At 40.2% G+C, this 26,252-nt stretch overlaps 1 protein-coding gene across 4 annotated transcripts in view; it reads right to left on the bottom strand.

The window, feature by feature from the left end:
* Positions 1–1,031: 1,031 nt before the first annotated feature.
* The window catches only part of GYG2 (glycogenin 2), a 349,183-nt gene continuing 323,962 nt past the window's right edge, over positions 1,032–26,252 (bottom strand). Inside the window, exons 9-11 of one of the 4 annotated variants that reach the window (XM_085622233.1) lie at positions 11,574–11,690; positions 7,194–7,295; positions 1,032–4,083 (exon numbers count right to left, since the gene is read on the bottom strand). In XM_085622233.1, the coding sequence (XP_085478359.1) occupies positions 3,925–4,083; positions 7,194–7,295; positions 11,574–11,690 (378 nt within the window). In that variant the 3' untranslated portion in view covers positions 1,032–3,924. The remainder of the gene's footprint in view (positions 4,084–7,193; positions 7,296–11,573; positions 11,691–26,252) is intronic. The other 3 variants (XM_085622235.1, XM_085622234.1, XM_085622236.1) reach the window with 3 other exon arrangements.

Consider the following 26,252-nt stretch of genomic DNA (forward strand, 5'->3'; position numbering starts at 1 on the left):
TCAAACATGATTCATGATATCACAGCAGAAGGCTTTTTCACATGGTAAAATCACCTTAGAACACACCACAATTCCTAAAATGAGTATGGTACCATCAACAAATGATTTATAATGTAACTAAAGTCTTAAAACCTTCAATTAACTGCAATGCTTTTTAATGAGGTGCTATCATGTATATTGGTCCCAAGATGGCTGCCAACACTTCTTGGATGAAGTGCTGACAGCCAATCAGATCTCACGGTGAGATGTGTGGTTAGGCTCCGCCCAGATATATATGTGATTTTACTTTTGATTTTCTCAGGAACTACTGAACAGATTGACACCATATATGCAAAAGGCACATGCCTGACCTGAGGACTACCTCTTTGCCAAATTTCAAGTAATTCTGTTCAGCCGTTCGGGCTGTACCTTCGACTAAAGGTCCTATGGGAAAATGCATGGGGAAAATGCGTTTTGGGACCCCCCTTTTTTCTCAGCCCCCGCTTGACGAATCACCCCGAGACTTTCAGGGGTAGGAGCTGAGCGGAGCGCCCCATTAATTTTGAAAATTTCACGAAGATAAGTCAACCGGCGCCAAAGTTATTCAAAATAGAATTTTCAGATTTCCTATGGGAACTCGGTCCTAACTATAACTATCTACTGGCGACCGCCAGTAGATAATATACATACCTATATTTACTTACCTTCATGCTATTTTGTTGGTTGATATTCTGGCTAGGTTATTTTATCAGCATAATATTTAAAATGTGATATTCTCTTAGTATACTATAAGCATTGTAACATTTTATTGACTCACAATCTCAAATGATGATGGACTCTTCTGGGTATTTTTCCTTTCAAAATTCTTTTGATCTCTCATATGAGAGTTAAGAAAAGAAATGTCAAGATTTGCACAATTCCTGTTAAGGCTTCACCAGTCTGACCCAAAGGCTGTTTTTGTTATAATTACACGTCCTTGTTTCCAAATGTCTTATTCTTCCCTCAGACAAAACTTCCACAATTATAAATTGAAAACTCTCTTGAAAGGCGGGTTGAAACTTCAAGTTTGTTTACTGAACAAATGCATTAAATGGCATAATTTTAACATAGGTGACGTATGATATTTGGTGGGGTATCTCTAATTTATATAAAACATTGACACCTGAAAGTAATACCCATATCCAATGTATTTTAATTAAGTCTGAAAAAACGAGAAATGTAAGTCAAAACATAAGCAAATCATAAAACATCTTATTATTCTTTCGTTTTTGTCAACATCGTTGTAAAGAAATTCAATGTGTGACCATAAGAATAACTTAAAACTATCCTCTATGTAAAAGATACAAAATAAAAATCACCCACAAAAGTGGTAAACAAACAGAATTGTATGCTGATGTTGCATTTGACTCCATTTCTGTATTATATCTGGCACAGGTGATGTGCACAAGGAGAAAAGAGTAGCACTGCTATAGGTATTGGCAGCCACGGATAAGAGAGGATTGAGCTTTTGATGTCATAATAAAAGTCCCATGTTGCAGGCCTTCAGGAGTGACAGCGGAATGGCACAGCTCCTTTGTAGCAGTAGCACTTTTGGAGTTCTTGGCAGGAAATGAGGCACTAGCGGTGGTCGGTGATCAACACATTTTAGAGGCACTCAGAGAATCAAGAATTCTTCAGAAATCTTTCTATTTTACTTATAGGGGATCTCTGACCCATCTAAAATTTCTGGAATACTTCATTTCAAAGAAGGTTTATGGTCTTTCACTTCCAGTCGCAGGGTGGAGGACATCTTTTCAACAGTTTCTAAGACACAACTAGAACAATGAGGAACAATTTGTATAAACTGTTCTGTGATTATACACTACTGCACAAAAGCTTCATAAATGCCAGGGACCACCATATGGTGTGGACAACTATCATACCTATGAATTTACTTGAAATATGAGGCTTTCCTGGCAAAGCTAAGAGCCAATGTACACAACTGGATACATCACACAAGTGGGATCCACATAAGCATATGCGGGCATGCTGCTGCCCTTAACAAAGATGGCCACTGAGGCATATTTACTGCCAGATGGTTAAATGGCACTAGCCATAGACACATTATTTTTAATTAGAAAACAGCTATTGCCCAAATGAAACAAACTGCAGAACCAGCGACTTTCAGATGCTACAATGTATCCACCAAAGGGTTTTTTGGCTGACAAATACAGTAATATGTGGTAGTGTGGGTGACAATTACTGTGTTATTTTCTACTTGTGTGGAATTTAAAATGTTTTAAGTGAAACATCAACCATTGTTAAGAATGTATATATGACTACTAGCGTGACCACCTCCTTCCAGTTCATTATGGCCACAGTTTCCAGCCCTGATCCTTTGTGTAATGTCCTGGTACATTCTGGGTGTGGTAGTCTAGCATTGCTTTCATTGAACTAGTTAGAATAACACTCCCAGAAAAAATGATTTGTAAGTAAAAAGTTCAGGACCGAAGGCAGTGTCCTTAATGACCCAGAGTCAGGCGACCACACTTAAGACTACACAAGAAATGAAATATTCCCACAAATATCAATATGAGTTACAACTCAATCAGGCCATTATTTTCTGCTAAAATCTCACGGTCCCATTTCAGTTTATTAAGTGTCTTTTTCATGTTTACATCATGGGCAACTGATGCAGAAAAGTAACATTTTCAGTGCTGCAGATATGTAACAACTGCCAGATTGAGAGGTCTGTATGGTTTTAGGAATAATGTTTCGCACCTACAGGAAATTTAATGAAGTGCTGCTCGGCCAATGAATGGAGTCCAGTTTGAAGATGGGGTACTACATGTGATTTTGTACGTTGCTCATTTCCAGGCACTGGATAATAAAATCCACTTTAGCATATATTCACTGTGGCAAGACAAATGTACGGATACATTCACATTCTATGTGCTGCCCCATTCAACTCAATGTTAGGGCTTTTTACTGACCACTGGACATTGTTTTTCATGTGACTTATTGTAAGCAGTGATGGCTTCTGAAGAAACAGCTGCATTAGGCATAGCATGGAACAATTTACTTAATTTGCTCTGTGCTGAGTAAACAATGGCAGATGTTCCCACAATGCTTGCAACATCTGGAAAAGCAGCAGTAGTGAACCTTTAGTACTTCAGCATAGGCAGTAGCCTTATTGGAGAGATTATTTTACAGAGATTCCAATCTTTGAGAGGGGAAACTGTAAAGGAGCAGGTTAACAACATACTATTTTGTTTTTTTAAAGGAACTTTTCTGTCATCCAAGTGGTAGAAGTCAGGCAAACAGGCACTTCACAAACTGTTTCTTAATACTGCAATTGTGTACCAACAAATCTGTTTCCAGGACTGTTAGACACACAGACTATGCTAAGCCCAAAATTTGATATAAATGCAGTCATCACGCCCACTATGGAGACACGTTTCAATAACCTAGACAACACATATATTTGTGAAGAACGCCTCTCGTTTGAAATAATGTGGAATGTGGTCCTTATTCTTCTTGTACCTCTCTGGGGAACAAGGTTTTTGCTTTGGGTTTGTCCGCTCTGACCCTTTCACTGCTTGCCATAAACACATAGGCTCTCTACCAAGAGGTAAATGGACAGCCAGCGCCTAACAATTGGTAAAAAGCAAAGTAGACAAATGCTCTTTTAGCATAGGAGCACATGCTGGATATTATGGTGCAACAGGTCTCCATTGTGGAAACAAGAAAAGAGCATGAATGCAACTGCCTTCGATAAATTTGCCTGGCACATTGATTGCCTTTAGAAAGAGATCAATTTTGCTTGTACAAATCTTCAGTCATAATGCCCTATGTGTCAAATCACCATTACATGAGATCACAAACCAAACCAGATGTTGCTACAGCACAGTCCTCATTGCCAACTAGATAGAGGCCATGATGTACACATTGTACCCACAAAGCCCATCATAAAAATCTGTCCAGCCTTTTCTGAATGTTTTCAAATGAATCTTTGCCCATGTAGTCCATTTGGCCAGCCTCCCACTTCTTCCGCTCATCTTCGGTCCTCTGTTCCTCCTCTTTGATGTGAATGGACAGCTCCGATGCGGAATGGGCGAGTTCAACCTAGTGAAAGACAATACAATCAGGAATTAAATACAGCTCTGCACAGATCATATCCTGTAAAGAACCTGGTCTGCGAAGTTATATGGCAAATGCCAGCATTACTTAGAAAAGGATATCCAAAGTAGTGCCAGGGTGTTTGCACCATTGTAAGTCAGAAGACCAGGTCTGGGCTGCAACAGATTCAATGGCAGCTAGGCTTTATGCAAAATGCCTTCCAAACAGAATGCTGCCATCTGTTAGCCGACTTCTAGAATTTGTGCAACCATATAAAAGACAGATATCCGTATAACTCATGCTAATGGGTGAGCCTTCAATTGCTAGTGCCTCCTGAGAAATGGTGCATTCCAAAATGCATCACGTTTCGATGAGAAAGTATGTAGCCTCAGGGGGCAAATCATTGAAAACATATGCTTTTGAAATGAAGGTAGATGAATAAAAAGTTTACTTTGGTATCACTAGTGTTTCTCTGTCTGATGACATCATCGCGCGCAACACATAGCAATTACAAGGATGTCCGAGTTTTTGCTACTGTGCACCGCCTCATATTTTTGCACAACGTTGCGCAATACTTGATCAACCTGACCCTAACTATGTTAATTTTTGCCAATAAGTTATCCTTCTTACAAGGGTGTAGATTTATGCACAGCAGCACTTTTTTATGCTAAGGAGCAAATATTTTGCATTATTTTACATAATTCTTGTTAGTGGGAGTTCGCTCTTTTGATACATTAAAGAATAGAAGATGATGACAGGGTGCCGTCACTATTAAATTCTATAGGAATTCCTGCATTTTGTCAAAATAGGCATCACAGGGGCAAGGTAAAGCAAGGCAATTTAATCTTCAGTCTAAATGCTACTGAAGAGCTCAGCAGATATCATGATAAAGGGAGTCAGGAAGGCAACTGACCTGCTCTTTGCTTTGTGTCCTCACTCCAATAGGGCTCTGCTCTGGAGAGGATCTCCCTCTCCCACAGACCTTTCTTTTCCCCCATCATCTACATCACCCACATTAGACCCCCTAACAAATATTGCGTGGTAGCAACACAACCATTCTCTTTTGTTTGACAACAATTCCCAATTATGAATGCGTGTTCTAAAGAAGATATAAAGCATGTACTGCAACACCATGCCATCGGGTGGTCTCGTGTTTTAGCTGGATTCCAGTTGAGTACTGTGTTTGAAAAGAAAACAACAAATCTTGAATACTGCCCTTTCTAGATCAAAGAAAATCCCATTTGTGTCATTGTGTACCATCAGTCCTGCCCCAGGTCCTGTGGACATCATCAAAAACCTGTAAGTCATTGGGTAAAGCAGACACTCTTTTCAAAATAAATCAGTGCAGACTCACTGCTATTCAGATTAAAAAAATATCAACCTCTTCATTCCCATTAAGACTCTGGTGGCCACTCCTGCACCCACCTTTAGATGACGGAAACTCCACTATCATACCCAGAAATCTTGGTAATGAAATGACAGCTCCAGCCACATTAAGTGCAGAGTGGACCCACCATTAAAGTCGGAGGGCCCACTCCACCCTTTTACAAAACATGAATAGTGTTTGTGAGTCTGGGCAAAGGTCTACCTGATAGACACTCTCCATGGCCGAGTGAGGCAGCACGGCTCTGTGCATGTGCTAAATGTGCAGGCACCTGCCACTCTGAGCTGAACTTGCTGGCCTGAAGAATTCACAATTCTGAGAGCGGGACCTCTTCAGCCTGGCAAAGCCCCTTGAGATCCTCCCCATCAAGATGAGCGGGAGCCTCATCATAGACTCGGATCTATGCGGTTCCGTTTTAAGCCCTGAAGTGCGCAGGGCTGAGTGACAATCAGTGACGCCTCATCACAGAGTGTGGTGGGGGCCAGCAACTCTCACTGACCACATCCCACTTTGTGAAAAGGTAGAGAAGGTTCTCTATCATTGATGGACCCATGACATGGTCAGCCAATGAGAGAAGGTGGCAGGAATTTCCAGAAAACCCTTCCTTCCCCGAAGCCTCCAAGAACCAAGAAGAGTTTCTGCCTCTCGCCAACCTATGGCACCAACGCAGCAGGTAGTAACTCCTGGATGCATGTGTGTATGTATGAATATATGTGTACATGCATGTGTGTGCTGTGAAAGGGGTGTGCATGTGCTTGTGAATGGTGGGTGTTATGTGTGCGTTTGAGAATGGATGGGTGTCAGTGAGTTTGCTTGTGGATGAGTGTGCTTTTAGGAAGACAGTATGCAGGTGTGTGCCCACCCCGCCCCTATTTCACTTTACTTTAAGGATTGTGTGTGTGCAGGAAGTCATGCCTTCCTGCACAAAAACAATCCTTCCTGGAACACAGGTGCTGTTGCCCCAGGAGCAAGAGTGCCTGTGCTGACGCTAGACAGCCTGAAGTGCGGCTGTGCAATATGAGAGCAGCAGTGGTAGGTATAGCACATTTCTGCTATCTCCCTTTTGACACAATGACATGAATGGTTAGTAAAGCTGGGCCTACATTTACAACAGCACAAAATCTTCCAGACAGATATTTTTTCTGTTGTCACAAATGCTGTTTAAAATCCTAAAATCCCACTAACTCTAATTTTCAGAATCATTACAAGCAACTAAAATCATGAATGCGTTTTTGTTTATTTAAGTTACATTTGAAAGCGCAAAAACTTCTGCAAACTGAATAACTACTTTCTAAACTCTACACATTAAACTGCAACACAGCAATTCAAGGAATATGAGATCACACATGGGGCGACTATGCCCTACTCTTATTTCACAATTTTGCGCCCCAAAGGGAGAGAAAAATATGAAAACACACATCTGAAAGTAGAGCACTTGTTTTGTAGTTATTGAATAAGCAGCTACACAGAGATTGCCAATTGCAAGAAATGTTCACAAACTACATGATCAATAAAGAGCACACAACTTTAAAACCAGACACATATCATGAGTGTGTGTTAGAAACCATCAATTGATTACAAAGCTCAGCAGGGTTAAGTCATTGAGTGCTAATTGATTTCGGTCTAAAATTAAAAAATAATTAGATGAGCGGTCTCACATCTGTACCACTTCACTAACAAGCAACGTATATGATTTGGCAAACAATGATGCAACACAAATGGTTGCAAATACCAGGTTTAAGGCAGCATCCAGAGGGACAGGTTGCTGTACAGTTGGCTGCTCGCTTTGCTCAAACAGATGAAATTCAGCAGAATCTTGCTCAGCTTGCTCAGGCTGTTGAAATGCAATGTGTTAGTTTTGCGTCCAGGTTTAAAGGAATCTCACATCGTGAACACCTAAAAATTCATTGAATTCCAATATCCCATGAAAAAATTTAAAAAAAGAACATCCAACTGTGGTGCTTGGCACACCATGATTGTGGATGGAAGGCAAATGCATGGTTCGTTGAAACTGCAATACACCCTTGTCCTCTGAACATGTTGATGACAATGACAGACAAGTTAATATGGCATGAATGAAAGAATTAATGAGGGCTTATTTATATAGCGTGAACAGCTGCTCATAATTAAGCGTCCCGGTGCTGCTAACGAGGAGAATTAGAGAGGAGTGAGTGAGATATGATATCATAGGCTACACAGGTACGTTTTTAGAGATTTTCTAAAGGCAGATTCAGCTTCTGAGCTGAAAGGGGAGGCGGTTCCAGATTTTGGCAATGCACACAAAAAAAAAGATGTCCAACTAAGTCTAGTTTTTTAAAGTGGGAGATTGCTATGAGGTAGGTCTTACTGGAACATAGATTTCTGCTAGGGTGGTACTCATTCTATTGTTCAGATAACTGGGACCGGTGTGATACAGGGCCCTTTGTGGTAAAGTGAGTACTTTAAAGATTATCCTTTTATTGACAGGGAGCCAGTGCAGTTTGGTAAGAAAGGGTGAGATGTGGGTACTTTTTACAAATTGAAAAGGAGTCACACTGTTGTGTTGTGGACCACCTGTAGCTTACCGGATTCAATTTGTAGGTAAACCCAGGTACAAGGCATTTGCATAGTCCTGCTGAGAAAGGATCATAGCTCAAACTATGGTTTTGTGGGCTTCCCGTGGAAGAAGGTGAAGGAATTTCCTGAGAGCCTTGAGGATCCACATACAGTTTCTAACAACTGAGTGGATCTGGGTCTTAAAAGATGGGTTGTTATCCAAGGTGACTCCCAGATTTCTAGCTGCCAAGGTGAGGGGAGTGGGGGGAGGTCCATCTTTGGGCCAGACACCTTACCAAACCAGATTAGGGTTAGGCCCTAACAATATGATTTCTTTTTTATCCGGGTTGGACTGTAGTTGGCTTTCTTTGAGCCAACCTAAGACTGCTCTCTTGCAATTTGAGAAGGCTACTTTGTGAGTTTCTGAGTTGCCTTCAAAGGAAAAGACCAGCTGGATATCATTGGCATATAAAACTATTGGAATGTCAAATGTCTCTACCAGGGTGGCCAATAGATACATGTACACATTAAACAATGTTGGGCTAAGTGCGGAGCCCTTGAGTACCCCACATTACAAGATCAGCCAATCGAGCGCCACTCCCCTGACACCACAATCAGACAGGGGTTGCAAAAGGATGTCATGGGGGACAGTGTTGAACGCCACTGAGAAGTCTAACAGAATGAGTGTGGCATTGTGTCCACAGTTCAGGGACATTTTTAGTGACTCCATACCATTCTAGTCGCTTACCATTACTAACCTGCATGTATGTTTGTACTAAGGCCCACATTACGAGCTCTCTTCATATTACCAATTTGGATAATCAGCCTAAATTAGTATTGCAAGTAATGTGGTAATACCCCATGCAGTACTACTGGACGAGATGTTACTGTGGATAATACCGGGACAAATACACCAGGTCAAACCTGGTGGAATTGTCCTCATAGAACGACCTGCAATTTGAGGATGTCAACTGAAATTGCTGCAATAATGCCAATTTCATTGTATTATTCCCCAATCGATAGGGGTCTAAAAGCAATTGCTCAAAATCATTCTACATTACTAAACAGGTAGTATCGCTGCATTTGTGAATTGTGGATGCAGTTCAATTCATAGTTAAGCTTTATTCTTACATACATTCTTATGATGAGAACAATGTTACCGACCACACTACCAACAATTAAGCAGGGCTACACAATTCTAAGGAGCCAGGAGTGAACTCACATTTATATACAAATGTTTCAATATATAGGAATCCTACTATTATGTTACAAATAAAGAAAAACACAACTCTAAAGGTATCAGATTTAAAACTTCACTTTACATTAAGTTTACTCTTTTAAAAGCACCAAAACTGATATTTGTTTATGTTATCTATCACTGGCCATTTACTTAGTGAAGAAACATTACATTAGATGCAAAAGGTACCAGTGTAAAACTCACATATTCCAAAGTTGCCAACAATATTAGGAATATGTCCATTGGACCAAGATCTATTGTTTTCCGAATCAAGAGAATGCTTGTCACCCTTTGTTCCTATTACCTTCCAATTTCCATCTTGATAAATTTATCCCTTGGTATTTGCCTTGCACTGCCTTGCACTGCGAGGTAGCATTTTGAGTTATGTTGCATTCATATAATATTTTTTGTTCCACTCACAGCAATACATACTACTAAATCTGTCATGTATTACCAATTTTAGATTTACTTATGTATACATTCATCAACCTTTTCTATTTTTGGGAAGTGAGTTTATGTACAAACAGAGTTCCTAAAACTCTGATTGTATGTATTTACGAAATCATTTATTAACATAGATGTTTCAACACATCAATGCATGTGTTTTACTATTGAAAATGTAGCCTGAAGTTGTTTGCAGTTGCAGCTCACCACCCCTCTGTGCTAGGACCTTTCTGCCATCCTTTAATTTCCGTCTGCCTTCTCCGATTCCATGCTCTAAGTCTCATCTTTTTGATGGGGTAGCCACCTATCTATTGCTTCGACTGACAGTTAAGAGGGGTTGAGGCTGAAATAGAACACAAGCTCCAGGTTTATGACAACTGTTTTATTATCAATCTGCTCAACTGTAATCTATGAGGATATGCTAGCAATCAATGGAAAAAAATGAAAATAAAATGAACCAGCAAGCAAAAATACCAAGCAAAACTTAGACACTTAAGGCCTGATAATGAGTCTGTTGGTCCACGGACAATTGGGGGGTCAGACCACCAGTGCTGAGCCACAACTGCCAGGGAACCGCCGTTCCCTGGTGGTGTTGCGGCAGTCAGGAGGCATTAATATGCTTAGTGGAACTCTCACGAACACAACCATCCAGATGTACAAATATTTTTTAACCTTAACTTCTCAGAACCTACTGAACGAATTTACATCAAATCAAAAAAGCATACTTTCTGGACCAAGATTTAGCTTCCTTACAAATTTGGTGTAATTTCATTCAGCAGTAGTCAGGTATCAGTTTCCACAAAACGTCTATGGAAAAGGCATGCAAATTTTGTGTTTTGGGACCTCCCTTTGTTCTTGGTTGCTGTTTGCCGGATTTCCCTGAAACTTGCCATGGAGACTCTTAGCAAAAAGGAGCACTTTTAAAAAAAGTTTGTGAAAATTCTTTAAACAACACCACAGTTATTATCATTTCCTATAGAATCGCATACCTAGCTTTAACTACCCAGTGTCCACTACTGAGTAATAGACACACAATATAAATTATATATTATAAATATAATAAATATTTATCATATGTATCCTAAAATATAGCAGATCAAATAAAATATATATAAATAATAAAAGAGTGGAATTTGGTGAGTTTCCCCCAAAAAATGTGTGATACAAAATAAAAAAAAAAATTAATTGTAATTTGAAATTTTCCGTTCCAAATGATGACACTGAACTGCTCTTAGATCTTCTAAAAGACTGTGACGAATGGACTATTGTAGGAAAAGAGTAATTCTGAAAACGAGAAGATAATTTAGTGTCCTGAAAATTGAATGTTTTCTACGTGAAAGCTAGATAATTCAACACCAGCAAAACTGTCCCATTTTAAACAAAACACATCAACTTGTGTACAGATCAACCGTAGTAGTCGAAGGATTTAACATCAGGGTTTGAAAACCTAGGACGAGATAGGGTTCTCCTAAAGTCTTGGTGGATTCACTGAGAAAGTTTTACAAAATGAGTAAAATTAACAATCTATTAATACATATATGTATCACATCCAATGTTTGTCACTACAGACATTTTACTTAGGAAGGCAACCAATATTATCTGTTCTGTTTTGTATTTTATGTTTCTATTTCAAAAGAAATAAATATATTTTCTTAAGGGCAATACTTACAAGTTGCTCAACAATAATTGCATATGTTAATCATATATTACATGTTCCATTAACAAAAGTTAGAAACAGTTAACAGATTACAAAGCTGAGTTAAAAGATTGTGATGATTGCTTTTGGACTGAAATTAAAATATAATTATTTGAACAGTCTCAAGCGTGGACCAGTTCAATACAAAGCAAAACATAACCAATTGAAATAGGCCACACAATAAGAAAAGTTGCAAATACCAGTTTCAAGTTGGTGTCCACAAAGACAGATTCTGGGTAGTTTTGTACAAACAGCTCTATGCTGGGCTTAGACAGATGGACAGCAGCATGGTCTTGTTCTGCTTTAAATTCAGTTTGCTAAAAGATAACCCATTTTGCTTGGTTAATGGCAGTATGTCAACTTTTAAATGCCTATATTGATAGTGAAAAAACCTGATGATGAAGAGAAATTTAAAACAAACATTGTAACACAACTTTGAAGGTTGATAAGCTACGTTTCTGTAAGGAATGGGAATAACATGGCTGTACAAAAGAATTATGGACCTAGCTCCACAGGCGACAAGAAAAATGTGCATAGTCTTCACTTGCAGACTGCAATTTCTAGACACAGATATATTTATGTATTAATCAGTATTTCTTTAAGTAATGGCACATCATGTTCTTTTCACCAGTCAGCAGTGTGTAGGTAGCTTTGTGTCATGAGACATGGTTGTGCATCACCCTAACCATTAAACTGCCGACCAACATTACCTTAATTCCGTGTCCAGACCCACATACAAAGTTCCAGTAGCAAACTTTTCGCATACACGGTATATATAGAGAAGTCCCGATGAAGTCATTGGATTACACCCATTTTATGGAACACATGTTGGCAGGCTAGAACATGTATCACTTGAGAACTAAAGAATGATAGAAAATCTGTTTTGATGTACTGAGAAGACAATTTGGTGTTTCATTTGGGTGTGCTCGCAACTGCATTTCAAGCTTTGGAAATTGTTTCTCAATCTTGTAAAGCATGGGAGTGACTTCTTTCCCTCTTTGCTAACCACCCAGTAAAGACTTGATAGACTATGGACATTTTAATAAGTATTGTATTGGGACAGGGGTGCTCTGACATTATTCTGGTCACCCAATTGGTTCTTAACCACGGCTTCCCTTCCTGAAATGCTTTTTGCCAAAAAGTATGTCCTTGTGTCTATATGTTCTCACTCATTCTCAGTGAGTTGTTCTCTTAACACCACCTGTTATCATTCTGACCCAGGGATATATACTTCACAAGCTTTTTATGATTTCTTTTCAATAAAAAATCAGTTATCAACTTTTGCTAGGATGCGTATCCCTCACAATTGTATTATTTGGTGTGCAACCCAAGGACAGATCTGATAATAATGGAGTCTTTCACGCTCTGGTAAGCTATAGTCCTGGCCATGGACGTCAAGGACTTGAAGCTTGACTCATCAAATAGTGTAACCTTCCGACCTCTATACCCGAGAGGAACTCTTGTCAGCCCAAGTGTGAAGTCAGGGTTACTCAAGAAAGGAGTGAATGGTGATGGATATGTAGATAAGCCTATCCCTCTAGAGACCTGGAGCCAGGTCGCCAATGTTATTCTGGTGATATGTGAAGAGCATAAATCCCAGAATGAATGCTTTCTATCCAGCAAGGGAGATTTGCAGATTGACGTCCCAGCAATGGTTTGGACAAGGAATTTAGACTGTCCCTCTTAATCTCATCTCTTCCATTCTACTGAAATAATAATTAATGATACTAAGGAGGCCTAGTCCTCCTCTCTGAATTTATAAGTAGAGTGAGTGTCTGGCAATCTTAGTTTTTATCCCTTTCCAAATAAAATGATTCCTTGCCTTTTGCAGCTTTACTAGCAATGAGGCACAAACCAGCAGGTGTAAAGTTTGAAATTGAAATAGAATCTGAGGCAGCATTGTTAAATTCACTGCTGCCAGTGCGCCAAGCGAGGTAAGTCCCCTCCATATGCCAGGACTGTAAGTCTTATTGGATGGAATGTAACAGTATGAATAGTATGGTATGTCATTTCCTGCCCATTGAAAAGTAATAAATGATTTTAGCACCAATACCTGGCCTGGTTGTGTGAAGATGTTGTACACCATAGATTTCCGCAGGGTATCCTTACATTCTGAGATTTTTTATATATGTTTATTTCTTTCATTGAAGGTGGAAGAGAATGAATGTGATTCAATACTTACATCAGCACATCTTCGTACATATTCAATTTATGCTCATCCTTTCCTATCCTGATGTCCTTGAAATTCTTATTTGTATATACTTTTTGTGTTATTGGTTCCAGGGTAAAGGCAAACAATAATGGTGAACGTAGCAACTCCTTGGGGTAGATTTACAAACATTTTGTGCTGGGTTAGTGTCACAAAAGTGACGCTAACCAACACAAAATGTTTTTTCCTGATTTACTTTCCAGTGCAAAAATTGTCTTGTGCTCTAAAGTATCCTGAAAGTAGCACAAAGCAGCATGAAGAACTGCGTTACTTAGGGCCGGGGGGGGAGCATTACATGGGTGGTGCATGGGAGTTCCCATGCTACCACACATGCCTTTTGACGCAAAACACTAGGTACAAGCAGTTGTAGTCAGGGTTTAGTGCCAAAAGCTAATGCCACTTCAACGGAGGCGCTAACAGGAGAAATGTTTTGATTTCTCCTTTCTTTTCTGACTTTGCATGGGTACTGCACTGTGTAGCATACATACAAAGTGGGACATTTCTTTAAACTTGTCTAGTCATAGTATTTTATATTGGAAGGGTATTCTTCCTGTACATAACCTATGCTACACTCAGGCACTCACCCTAACACTATGGCGCTGAGTTGTGCACCTGGAACACAGCAGCTGAAATCAGAGCCAGCGCTAGGGAAAGGGTAGGAGAGAGTCATACCTCTGTATATATGGCACTATCCTGCTCCCTCCCTGTCACTCAACGTATCTTTGGGTACTGCACTGCATTGTATGCCTTTTTTGAAAATCTGGCCACTTGTCTGCTTCCCTTTTGCACCACGATCAGTGGAAGAGACTTTCCCCGGCATCCAATAACTCTGATGCTTGTTCTGTGTTTCTGTGTCCACTTAGGAGCTATTCTCTCAAATCTGGGGGGAAGGTTTCTAGAGTTTTTCCCAAGAACTGTCAGGCAACAGTGTTGTGAGATAGCAGTAAATTCTTCTTCTGCGTCCTGTGAACAATCTCTATAATGTGTTTTTTATTTTTCGACTGATTCATCCAGTTATAAAGTCTGATTGACTCAAGTAAATCAGACGTGGCAATACAACTCCCAATCTGGCTTCCAGGATCCTATTAAATGTATGTTGATATTCAAGAGAAAGATGGTCCTGTAAGATGGAAGGGTCCTTGCCTTGTTTAGGGATAACTGCCCCATGACCTCTTTAATGAATGAACCTGTGACTGAGAAAGAATTAAAGAAACATCTCAGGATAGTAAATAGTTGTGCAGAATGATTTATAGAATAGTGAAGTGAACATGTTCGGCCCTGGTGATTTACCCACCTTACGTTTCCGCCAAGATAGGTATTGGGTATGCCACTTTATCATTGTCAGTTGCTCCAGCATGTTCCAGGAGTGTCATCTCTTTACGCCAAGCCTTGACGGAGGCTGCTCCGTTGTATATTCCCTTCAGTTCCTTTAGGTAGGCCTCTAAAATTTCCCTTTCTTCTCTTCTGGTCTCATTTTGCATTACAGAGATTGAGAGCAAATAACTTTTAAGGAATCCCATAGGACACCCTGGCTCACCTCGCCATTTCATTCTCAGCCAAATACAATGTTTTTAATTCTCTATTTCTGACTTGACTGCTTTATCTTGTATTAGACTATCCCTCAGTCTCCAATATCTATTGGCATGAGTATGCCTATGAGAGCATAGACCTACTCAAGTGAGCTTAATAGTTACCCCTCTTATTGGATGTAACCTCAAGGTACGGCCAGATATAAATGCCTTTCTTGCTTTATGTTCACAGTGTTGGCAACAATGTTAAGATTAGTTGGTTTATGCACCTGGAGTAATCCAAATAGCACAACAGAATATGCTCAGATTCACAAAGAGGGAGGTGCCTGAGAGTTCGGCCTGAAACATGATTTATACAGTACAGCAAGTCTTAGAAGCATCCCTACCACGTTTTGGGCCTGACTCACAAAGATAAACTGAAACAAAAGTCTAACTTTAAAACTTTCGGTATTCACAAAGGGCATTTACAAGCAGTAAAGTTAGGGGCATATCATCAAGGGCTTTATCTCCGCTTTTCTGGCCTTAAAAGCCAGAAAAGCGGAGATAAAACCAACGCCCTATCAGCAAGAGGATGCTAAGATGCGTATTAGCATGTTAGCACCCTTTTACACTACGCCTACCTTTGTATCTCTAATGAGATGCAAAGTGGGCGTTCCTGACATACACTACATGTCAGGAGAACAATAACGTGTCTTTGCGCTATCAGCAAGGATGCCCTTGCATTTTAGCAGACGTTAGATTTTGGAGAAAACTGCTGTTTTCTCCAAAAACGAACGTTTGCTAAAATCCTGACTAAGCCACCCGTAACATTGGGGGTGGATTATGCTGATATGACCACAGGGTTGTATCAGCAAGGTTATCGCCCTTTTGCAGGGAACATCGCTGGAAAACCAGCGATGTTCCCTGCAAAATGACGATAACATCGCTATCTCTGGAATTTTTATCGCCCTGCAGCAGCGCGTTGATGATAACGCGCTATCAGGGCGATAAAAAGCAGAGATAGCCAGCGATAAGAAAATGATCGCTAAGCACGGCCAGCGATAATTATCGCTGGCCGTTGCTGATATGGCCTTAGACTTTTGTCTCAGTTAAACTTAAGTTTGGTCTTAAGTTTAACTGAGACCAAAACTGAAACAAAACCCTAACTATACTACTCGTAAATGTCCTTTATGAATACCCAAAGTTGTAAAGTTTGACTTTCATCTCAGTTTATCTTTGTGAGTCTGGCCCCTTGCTCATAACGTCACCTTAAATAAACATTTAGGACTTTTTGAGAAAATAACCGAAATTTCTAACAACCACAGTTGCTCATTGTTGGAAATGGCCCTTTTTGCAGGGTGATCCCCAACCTTTTTGCTTCTTCCTCCTTTGTTTTTCCTGACCTGTGGTTGTTGGCTATAGGACTCTGGGCACTTTACCACTGCAGATCAGTGGTAAAGTGCATATACTCTCTGTGCAAATTGTTATTGTGATTGGTTGTCCATGATTGCCATACGTTTTTTACCGCAGTGCCTGTGTGCAGTTTGTGAACTGCCATGTTGACCTGGCCAGTGTACACACTTGCCAGGCCTGACCCTTCCCTTTTCTTACACATTGGACACCCTATGGTAGGCCCAAGGTGCCCCACTGGGCAGGGTGCAGTGTATGTGAAAGGTAGGACATGTACTACTGTGGGTAACATGTCCTGATAGTGAAATACTGTCACTTTTATTTTTAACTATTAAAAGGCTATCTTGCCCATAGGACAGAATGGGGAATGTCGGGTAACATGTTTACCTGCATATCTTCCCATAGGAGCAAGATGGAAATTTGGAATCTGGTATCCCTTAACTCAGAATTTAATAACACATCTTTTAGGAAGGATGGTTTTTAAATTCAGTTTTTGAAAATAGCACTTTTAGAAAGTGGCTATTTTCTTGTTTGACATTTCTGTGTGCCTCTGCCTTATTGTGGATTGACTGTCTGGTTTGAGAGTGCCAGGGGCTGGGGTGGCTCCAGGAGTCTGGGGGAGTCAGCACTAGGCTGAATAGACCTATCTGCATTTGGAGTGGTGGGAGAAGTAGCACCTGGGCCTGAATAAGGTTGTGCCTGCCTTCCACAATGCTTGCTCCACCTCCTGTGGTGCGTCTGATGACCCTGGCCCACACTGACAAAGGAAGAAGTTGTGCACTGGCAGAGTGCTCCCAGAACTGGTTTGGACTGGGTGCAGGACCCCTCAAACATAGAGAACAAAGACTTTTGGGGTATATATATATATGAGAGCTGAAACCCCTGAAAGTTAGACTACTTTGTGATCAAGAGGAATCCCTGCCAAAGAAGATCAGCTGAAGAGACTGAGGAGAAGTACTGCCCTTGCTGTGTGTCTGGGGCTGGCCTGCAGTTTGCTGTTTCTACTAAGGAGAGACCTAAAGGACTTTGCAGTGTGCTGTGATCCCTGCTTGAAGAAGGACTTTGCTGTGTGCTGTGTCCCTCTGAAGAAAAGTCTCCAATGGCCTGGGAAGGGATGGCCTCCTGTTTCTGAAGTCCTAGGCACAAAAGGACTTCAACCACAACTCCCTGAACTCCCTTGCTGGTAGTTCCAGTCTGCAAGGAGGGCTTGTAACTGAGTGTGAGGCCTTTTTTCTGTTGGGAGCTGGAAGCGCGATGCAACGAGAGAGAAGCTTGACGCCGCCACTGCAGCCGCTGTCCCATCATCGAGGAAGCGTGTCGCCGCTGCTCGCCGTCGCATCACCAAAGAAGCGTGTCGCCACACAGAGGGTGCCATCGCATCACCGGAGAAGTGTGTCGCAGGGCCGTCACATCGCTGAGGAAGCGTGCTACCGCTGATCGCCGCAGCAACACTGCAGAAGCGTGTCGCCGTCACCGAGGGTGTCATCGCATCACCAGAGAAGTGTGTCGCAGGGCCAGTCGCGACTCAGAAAATCACTGAGTTTGCCGCACGGCCGTCGGGCATGCATACATCGCCTCTTCGCTGTTGCATCACAACAAAGACGCCACTTTGTCGCATCACACCGGATTATCACAATGCTTCGAGGCGCCATCTTGTCGCACCGGAACCGGAGCTCAGAAAGAATCGTCGCCTCTGCTTCTCTGCGACCCTTTTGTTTGTTTTGTGTTACGCATTCCAGGTACTTTGTGAGTAAAGTGTCGCACTTCATCATCTACAAGTTTATTTTTCAACAACCTTTTTAAAGACATTCTACTGAGTTTCTGTATGTTGGATTTTTGTTGTTTTGGTCTTGTTTAGTTTAGATAAAGATATTTTATAAACTAGTGTGGAGTCCATTTGTAGTATTTTCACTGTGTTACTGTGTGTCTTGGTTCAAATACTTTACACATTGTCTTTGGGATAAGCCTGTCTGCTCGTGCCAAGCTACCAAGAGGGTGAGCAGTGGTTATCTAAAGTGTGTATCCCCCTTACCATGACTAGAAGCAAGGGTCCCTATTTGGTCAAAGGTACCTACCTCTGCCAACTATAAATTCTTAAATCCCTTGGGGATGGTTATACCACAATCAAATAGTATTGCTTTAGGTGCATAAAACAATCAGATTTGATTACAGTATAAGCACCCACCTATGGATCTAAAATCAACTTTTCTTTGGACAAGGCAATTCTGAATTGGCAAAAGGGATCAGAAAATAGAAATGGGCAGAACACTTTTGAATGGGCTTGATATCCTTGAGTCAATACATATTTTCTTTTGTGCAGTTTTATGCCTGGTCGTGTGATTTTCAAATGGACATGACATTTCAAAATGAATAAAGAGGGAAATGTTAATAATCCTGTAGTTTTTGCTGCAGTAATAATACCCTAGGCATTTACTAATACCACTGGTTGCATTATTACCACAACATTCGGAGTTCTACACCTGGAATAGGAGATCATCTGGTAATACTATGTTTCCCCCAAATATGAGGTGAAAAAAACACAAATTCATCTTGTTTTCCTCTGCACAAATTCTGTCAGGATACACGTTGTGAAAATCGTGTGGCGAACAACCTATGCATTTAATGTCTGCAAAGCCTCGAATTTCAAGATTCCCAATGAAGATATAATTAGGCCCGAGAGGTTTCTGAATGGCCAGTGAATGCTCTACTGTCAAATACATTTTTTATAGGGCATGCTATTAAATTTTAAATTAGAGAGTATTTTCTGCAGCATATACTTATATAACTTTTCACGTTGGGCCTACCAGACAGCATAAGTTGCCTGGTTGCGAAATATATTGTGGCTTACCAAGAACATACAGGGGCTTGAAGCCCGGTCATTGCTTACCACTGGTTGGCTTTATTGTCACACTCATTTGCTTCCTTTTTATTCAATAGCTTTCCTTGCCCCAGTTTGTCTATCTTGTGTGTGTCTCTGCCCGGAAGCAGTGCCTTTTTATCGTCTCGCTGAGTGGCTGTCTTCTATCCTTTCACTTCTCACTTTTAGGGACTTTTTTTTCTTTTTGCACTCTGTGACACTGCAGGTGTTTTCCAGCTCCTTCTCTTTCATTGTATGCTCACTTCCAAATGCCCACTCTCATCTCTGCTCTGTGTTTCTCTCTTGTACTTCCCGCCACTCTCCAGGTTGCTCTCGCCCTCATTTGCCTTGCCCCAACTAACCATGTTGCTGTCATTTTTGTGTGTTTGCATGCCCGCTTGGCCCACTTTATATTCTCTCTCCACCCCAGGTATTGCTGTCTCCCTTCTCTGATGCTTTTTCTCTTCTTGCCCCCACCTGCTCTCCCCATTTGCTTCTCTGTTATGCTACCCTCTCCTGTAAAGATATTACGACTAAAAATATCTTAATTTTTAACTTACTTATCTAAGGATCGGTAAATAAAATATTAAAACAATTGGTGCCAGTGTCATTCTACTAGTGCTCATTTTTTTTATGTATGTGTACACATACTTCATCACGCATTTGTGCACCAGCAGAATGACAAGCAACCAACAGCGCATGGATTATCATAACTTTTTAAAAATGTATTTATTTATTTTACAATGGTCCTCAGCATTTGAAGAAAAGCCTGACAATGTATATCATCCACAACAAGGCACTTGCAAAGTTTGGAAGTCCCAGTTACAAGACCTATTGGCTATGCCAATGCTCATTATTAGTTATAATGGGCTCGCTCATTGCACATCTAATTTAATGAAGAAATGCATAAAGTGTTATCTAAGTTGACACATAACATCCTAATTCACAAAATTAGCATCAGTCGCTATTGATGGGGAAAGATGACACTTTCAATTGAAGAAGGCTTTAGTGGGATCTAAGGCTTTCATTAAGTATCCTTACACGCTCATTTGGATCCTATCCCAAAAAATTTAACTAGGCACTATTTAATTGTTACGTTTCTGATGGAGACAGTTTTTGTGGGGGTTAAATTGTTTAGATAAGGGATGAAAACAAAGAAAAAAACAGACATACAGCATAAAACAGTGTATAATAGTCAACGATAGCGTCCGTCTCTCCACATGGGAAGGATCTCTTTTGTTATATATCAACAGAGAAACCTAAACGATAAATAAGTCACTATCTCCCAGTCACTCAATATATCACAGTAAGTGAAAAATGGAGTAAAAGGATTGGGGGCACAACTTAGTTGCACGACTTCAGAGCTAAGTCTTCGTAGTAATCACTGTAGAAACATTTGCATTAGATTTCAGCTATGTGATTAATAATAAGCTGTTTGTGCAGATGAAACCTAAAAACGAAGATATCCGACTTGATATTCAAGTTGAATACCGGTACACAGTTAACTACCTGAGCAACATAAAACCTTAAGAGAAAATGTATATGACACTTTTTTATATTCAATTTAAAAAATAACCAGTAGATGGCAGTATTGTCCAGTTTTTCCAATATGGGGAGAGAGTGACGTGAGATCTTCAAACGGCTCGTGCACGCACACTAATATAACTGCCCAAACAAAGTCATAAAATTGAGTTCAAGAACATACGCCCACATAAAATGTGTAGTGAGATCAAAGGAATACTCCTTGGTAGCCTCATGAAAAGATCAGGAATGTAACACAGCTGTGTCAATACGTACAGCCAGGGAAAGAAAAAAAAAGTTTCACACAACAGTGGATGTACACAGTAATTCGGTCATCAGTAACTGATGAGAGCCCCCTTTTTAATATATATTAAATTCAAGAGTGTTGACAAGCACAGAGCAAGTGCTGTGCAAGCAAAACCTAAAAACTCACAGATAATCTTAGAGAAGGCTCTCTTACTTAAAAAAAAAAAAAAAAGCAGGTATTCTGTGACACAAAATTGTACCAAAGAAACAAAAACACAAGAGGAATCAGGGTAGTGGTACAGTCTCCACTCGTCTCTCCTTTCATTGGATGGATAAGATATTGCGCTGCATCGCGTTGAATGAAGACGAGGACCACCCCATCTTGTAGCACTCTCAACTTCATCGGGTGTCAATGAAGACCTCCATGACCATTCTAGTCATCTCTTTCTAAACAAGCGTTGTGTTGCATAGGTGGATTCTGCAAAAAAATGTGTTGTCTGCTATTTTGCCAGACAGGGTCTTTTTCTTAGCAGAAGTTCCATCTAGTTCCTACCTTTGTCAAACACTGTCCAAGCCGACATTAACAGTGCCACACCGTCTGGTTTTCCATCTGGACCTATAGTAGAGTTTCTTGTTGCTCTTTCTATTCCCAATGGAAGAGGAGAGGAGGTCGACAAAAATCATTGTTATAGAAGAAGCAAAGGAGAAGAGTCTCAATGCAACTCCTTCTCTGAGGTAGGTGGAATTCCAAACACTCTCCCTCTTGTCACACTCACTACATTTACCAAGTTCCAAATTTGGATTTAAATTTAATTGTGGGAGGAACTGCACATTCCCTGAATGTTTTGTGCGATGAGATCTATGAGTTGTGCATCTGGAGTAGTTGGTCCATCAAAGAAATACAGCTTTGTAGAACCTGCACTTCCCTCTATTAACCACTCTGGTTTATTTTGTGCAAATGCCTCCTCCTATGATTTTCCCAGCAATGGCCCAACAATGGCCCTTGTCACTCATTGCAGGTCTTGCAAAATGTCAACAACAACAGATTCTGCCTGAGTGAGGCTGGCTAGGTGGGGGTCATCATGGCTTTTCTCTTTGTCGCCATTATACCAATTTTCATGTACGCTTTTGCAGGAACTACATTTTCATTTGGAAACACATCGCAAAGTAATTGACTCTCCTAAGCTTGTTTGCCATGTTCTGTAAGAATTCCAATTCTTATATCTTGAAGAATACTTCCATTTTCAGCATCATTTGCCTGTTGCATATTTGTTCGCAGTTCTTTGTATTCAAAATAAGTCCAAATGTTCACATTACCAACACTACCAAGAGACTTTCTGGTATCTTCATGTGCAAGTGTTTTAAATACCGGTTGTCCTTTTACCGGAGTCAGTTGCAGTAGATCTCCAAAAACTATGACGTGTTTTCCTCCAAATAACACGTCATACTCTGTTTTAAGAATTTGCTGCATTCTTAAATGCTCAAAGGCAAGCATCAAGTTTGAGACCATGCTCACCTCATCAATAATGAGAAGTTTCATTTTCTTCAGGACTCTTGAAACTTCACAAGCTTCTCCAGATAGCTTGTGGTATTCCAATTTGTTCTCATGCTCTACTGGTAGCATTAGTAAACGATGTAAAGTAATTCCTTTAATGTTATGTGCTGCCAACCCAGTTGGAGCAGTGATAACACAAGGCAAATGCGACTCAGTTGTTTTCTGCAGATAACTTGTAATTACTTTAATTAAGAAACTTTTTCCTGTTCCAGCTTGACCACTCACATACATTCGGATAGGTTGAAATGATGTACATGAGCACCCTTTCTTTTCATGAAGTAATCCATGGTTAATGTGCTCTTTCACTTGTTGATATATTTGTTTCTGTTCAACATTTAGTTGTTCTTCCAAGTTTCCTAACTGTATTACATCTTCTTGAGCTTGATACATTGCTGTTTCCACCTCATTCATGGCAGTCGCTGCTTCATTTTCAACAATTGGTTGTCCAAGTGGATCTTGACTCAGTGCAGCAGAACTTTGACTGTCTTGAGAACTGTCTCTAGCAATCTCAGCTGCAATTGTAGCTTCTTGATCAATTTCATCATTCAACATTTTCACATAATTTGCAAAAGCACTGCATTGTAAGCTATCTTTACAAGCATTACATGAATCTTCATAGCTCTGAAAATCTCCAAGTAATTCCAATTCTGAACGCCACAGTTTGAACATTTGCCAAAGGGCTAAATAGTAAAATTCCCTTTTGTCAGCAGCGTCACAACTCAGTTTCCTGTGATTAATTACATTTCCTTTCCTTTGTTTCACCAGACATCCTTCGGAACCAATCACTGCATATGTTCCATCATTGATGTTCTCTGTAGTATTCCGTTTAAAAGTGTAGTTTTGCAGCACTTCATAGAGACACATGTTCTCAAGGTGATGACTTCTGTTTGGGTAATATGTGTCCAACATATTCATTTTCAAAATATCTGTACTTTCTGGTTCTTTTTCTTCTAAATATTCAATTTCTTGAACAGGTTTCAGTACCCGATTTCGCCTTCCTGCAAGACCTAGACTCACCCAAATGATTCTTCTACTTTTGGAATATAGACTTGCAGATGATAACCGATCTGAACATTAATATGCTCCAATTTCACGATGCGATAACATCTTCAAACTGAAACTGTATAATTTCTTACTTAGAGTCTTCTCGTGAGAAATCTCTTCCCACATTTCTTTCAATTCAGTCTTTTCTGATTTAGTAATGTAGGACGTTACATATCGAGCAATGGAATTGTCCGCAACATACTGAATATCCATGTTAGCGTTCTACATGGATAAAATAACTGGATTGTAGTCATTTATGTATTTCGATTCTTCGCTTCTTCTTAAGTTGTAGGTGTTTTTCGGAGACTTTCTTGTGATGGTATGTCGCATAGCTGACATAAAACTTTTCAATCTTCCTTTGGATAATACAGGACGTGGAAATCCAAAACGACATTTGGTATAGAACTTATCCTTTGACTTGTACCTTCGTCGACAGTATTTTACACACCTATGGCTTTGGAATCATAAGACTTGTTGTTTTAAGTTTTTATCTTCTCTGCTATTGGGTACACCACATGTGGCATCATCTTCAATGAAAGACAAAACAGTTTCATCTGAATCTGTTCCAAATTTGGGGGTGTCCTTGATCCATAACAACATATGTATATGAGGAGCACCTCTTGCTTGATACTCCTTTCTCCAAAAGAAATCCACAATTCTCCAAGAGGAGGATTCTTTTTATTGCAGATGAAAGACATCATAGCTTCAGCTCTATGATTGAAATATCTGCATACATTAACAGGATCCAAGGAGCACAATTCTCCAGGTGTCTTGTATTCAATATTCTTTATATTGGAATTTGCCTCTCTAAGAAATCAAGTAAATCGTCCCAAGCATACTCAGCACAGCTTAGTGTAACAAACCATGTAGGAGTTCCCTAGGTTCCATAGCATACATTTCAGTTCTCCATGACGACGGTACCAATATTCATTAGTCCCACGCTGACATGCCATCAGATTAATCAAGTGAGATTCTAAATGATCATCTCTCTGATGCACTTTATCCATAAAATCCTTTGCAGTTACATTTTGCAGATGCATTCCAGTTTTTAAAATGTGAATTAATGCATATGAAAGTCCAGACAAGTCACTTTCAAACAGAAGATGAAACATATAAGGGATACATTGTCGAAATCTTGGATCTTCTGCATATAATCTTGTTGTCCGATATTCAGATGCAGGAATCTGCACAGGACGTTCATCATATCGTCCACCTTTTCCTGTTGGAAACAACTGTGGGAAACAACGAGCTTCCAAGCTCTCTTCCCATACACTCATGGGACTTCCTGTTGCTTTTTTCATTTGAAACAACTCAATCGTATTCCCCATCACCTCTTTGGAATGAAGTGGATGTACACTGTAATGTTCATAGATTTCTTCACTTCTGGACATGTCCACTTTTTCAATTTGTCCTCTTAATGTTTCAGTATCTTCTGCTAAATCTATTTCTTCTTCTCCTACAAACACATTTCTATAGTACTCATTATTTTTTAACAGATACAATGATGCCTTTTGCACTTTTCTAACATCCTTTAACTCTTGCCAGATTTTCTTATTCTTAGTAGTGTAGTGAAGACTGCTATTTACATACGTACAATGCTAAGTTAGCACAACCGCGTTAGATGTTAGAAAGCCATCTTGCCACTTTTGCTGCTTTTGCACACGACACTGTAGTTACATGTTATTAATTGAGAAATGCTTGCTCGCCTCTGCTTCACATGAGAACTGTCTGTTGTTCACATCCCTAACAGTGATCTGCGACCTTGGTCTGAACATTGTGTAAAGAAACAGTCTGGGTCGCTAGACGGTGCATGTTGTTGGGTTCAGGTTGATTGGCCCACTATTGAGCCATAACACGCACGCAGCTGCAAATACCTGAAAGTCGAGTGCTTTTAATATTGCAGGCTGCATGCTTTATACACATTCGGAAGAAGAGCTTTCCCAGGAGCAGAGTTTAGCTGATCCTGTGATGTGATTCCACTAAGCTGATCTTTACGGTATGGGGTTCCCCATTCAAGCCTAGAGACCTTTTATTAGTCTAATAATAATATTAGTTTACTAGCGAAAGGAAGGTGGCTGTCATCCACTGTCATTTTATTATGATTACTCCTTTCATCTTCTATGGTATTGTAACTATGCTGATGGTTTTTTAATCATTTGTCTACTTATTTTAGCCAAAGTACTGCATCTTAGGATAGGAGGTTTATAAAATAAACTCTTTAAACTTTGCCGTGTCTCTGTTTATTCTGTTGTGGACTGATATGAGAATAATTACGAACAGGTATTTCTGATTCCCACCATTCCTGAGAATACACTAAGTCACTTGTTCTGGGTTGTCTATACATTGGGACCGCCGAGATAAAACTCGGATAACGAATGGGACACTGATGCTGGTCGGATAAGGGGTTCTGGGTTCTGAGGTGAGTTTTTGGTACACCACAATTCACTGAGGTCCTGGTTTCTTGTGCATAGTTCTGTGCAGAAGCAGAATCCCTGCAACAGAAGGAACACCATTAACTAGAATGATTAG

Source organism: Triturus cristatus, chromosome 8, assembly GCF_964204655.1.
Source record: "Triturus cristatus chromosome 8, aTriCri1.1, whole genome shotgun sequence".
Classification (NCBI taxonomy): Eukaryota; Metazoa; Chordata; class Amphibia; order Caudata; family Salamandridae; genus Triturus; species Triturus cristatus.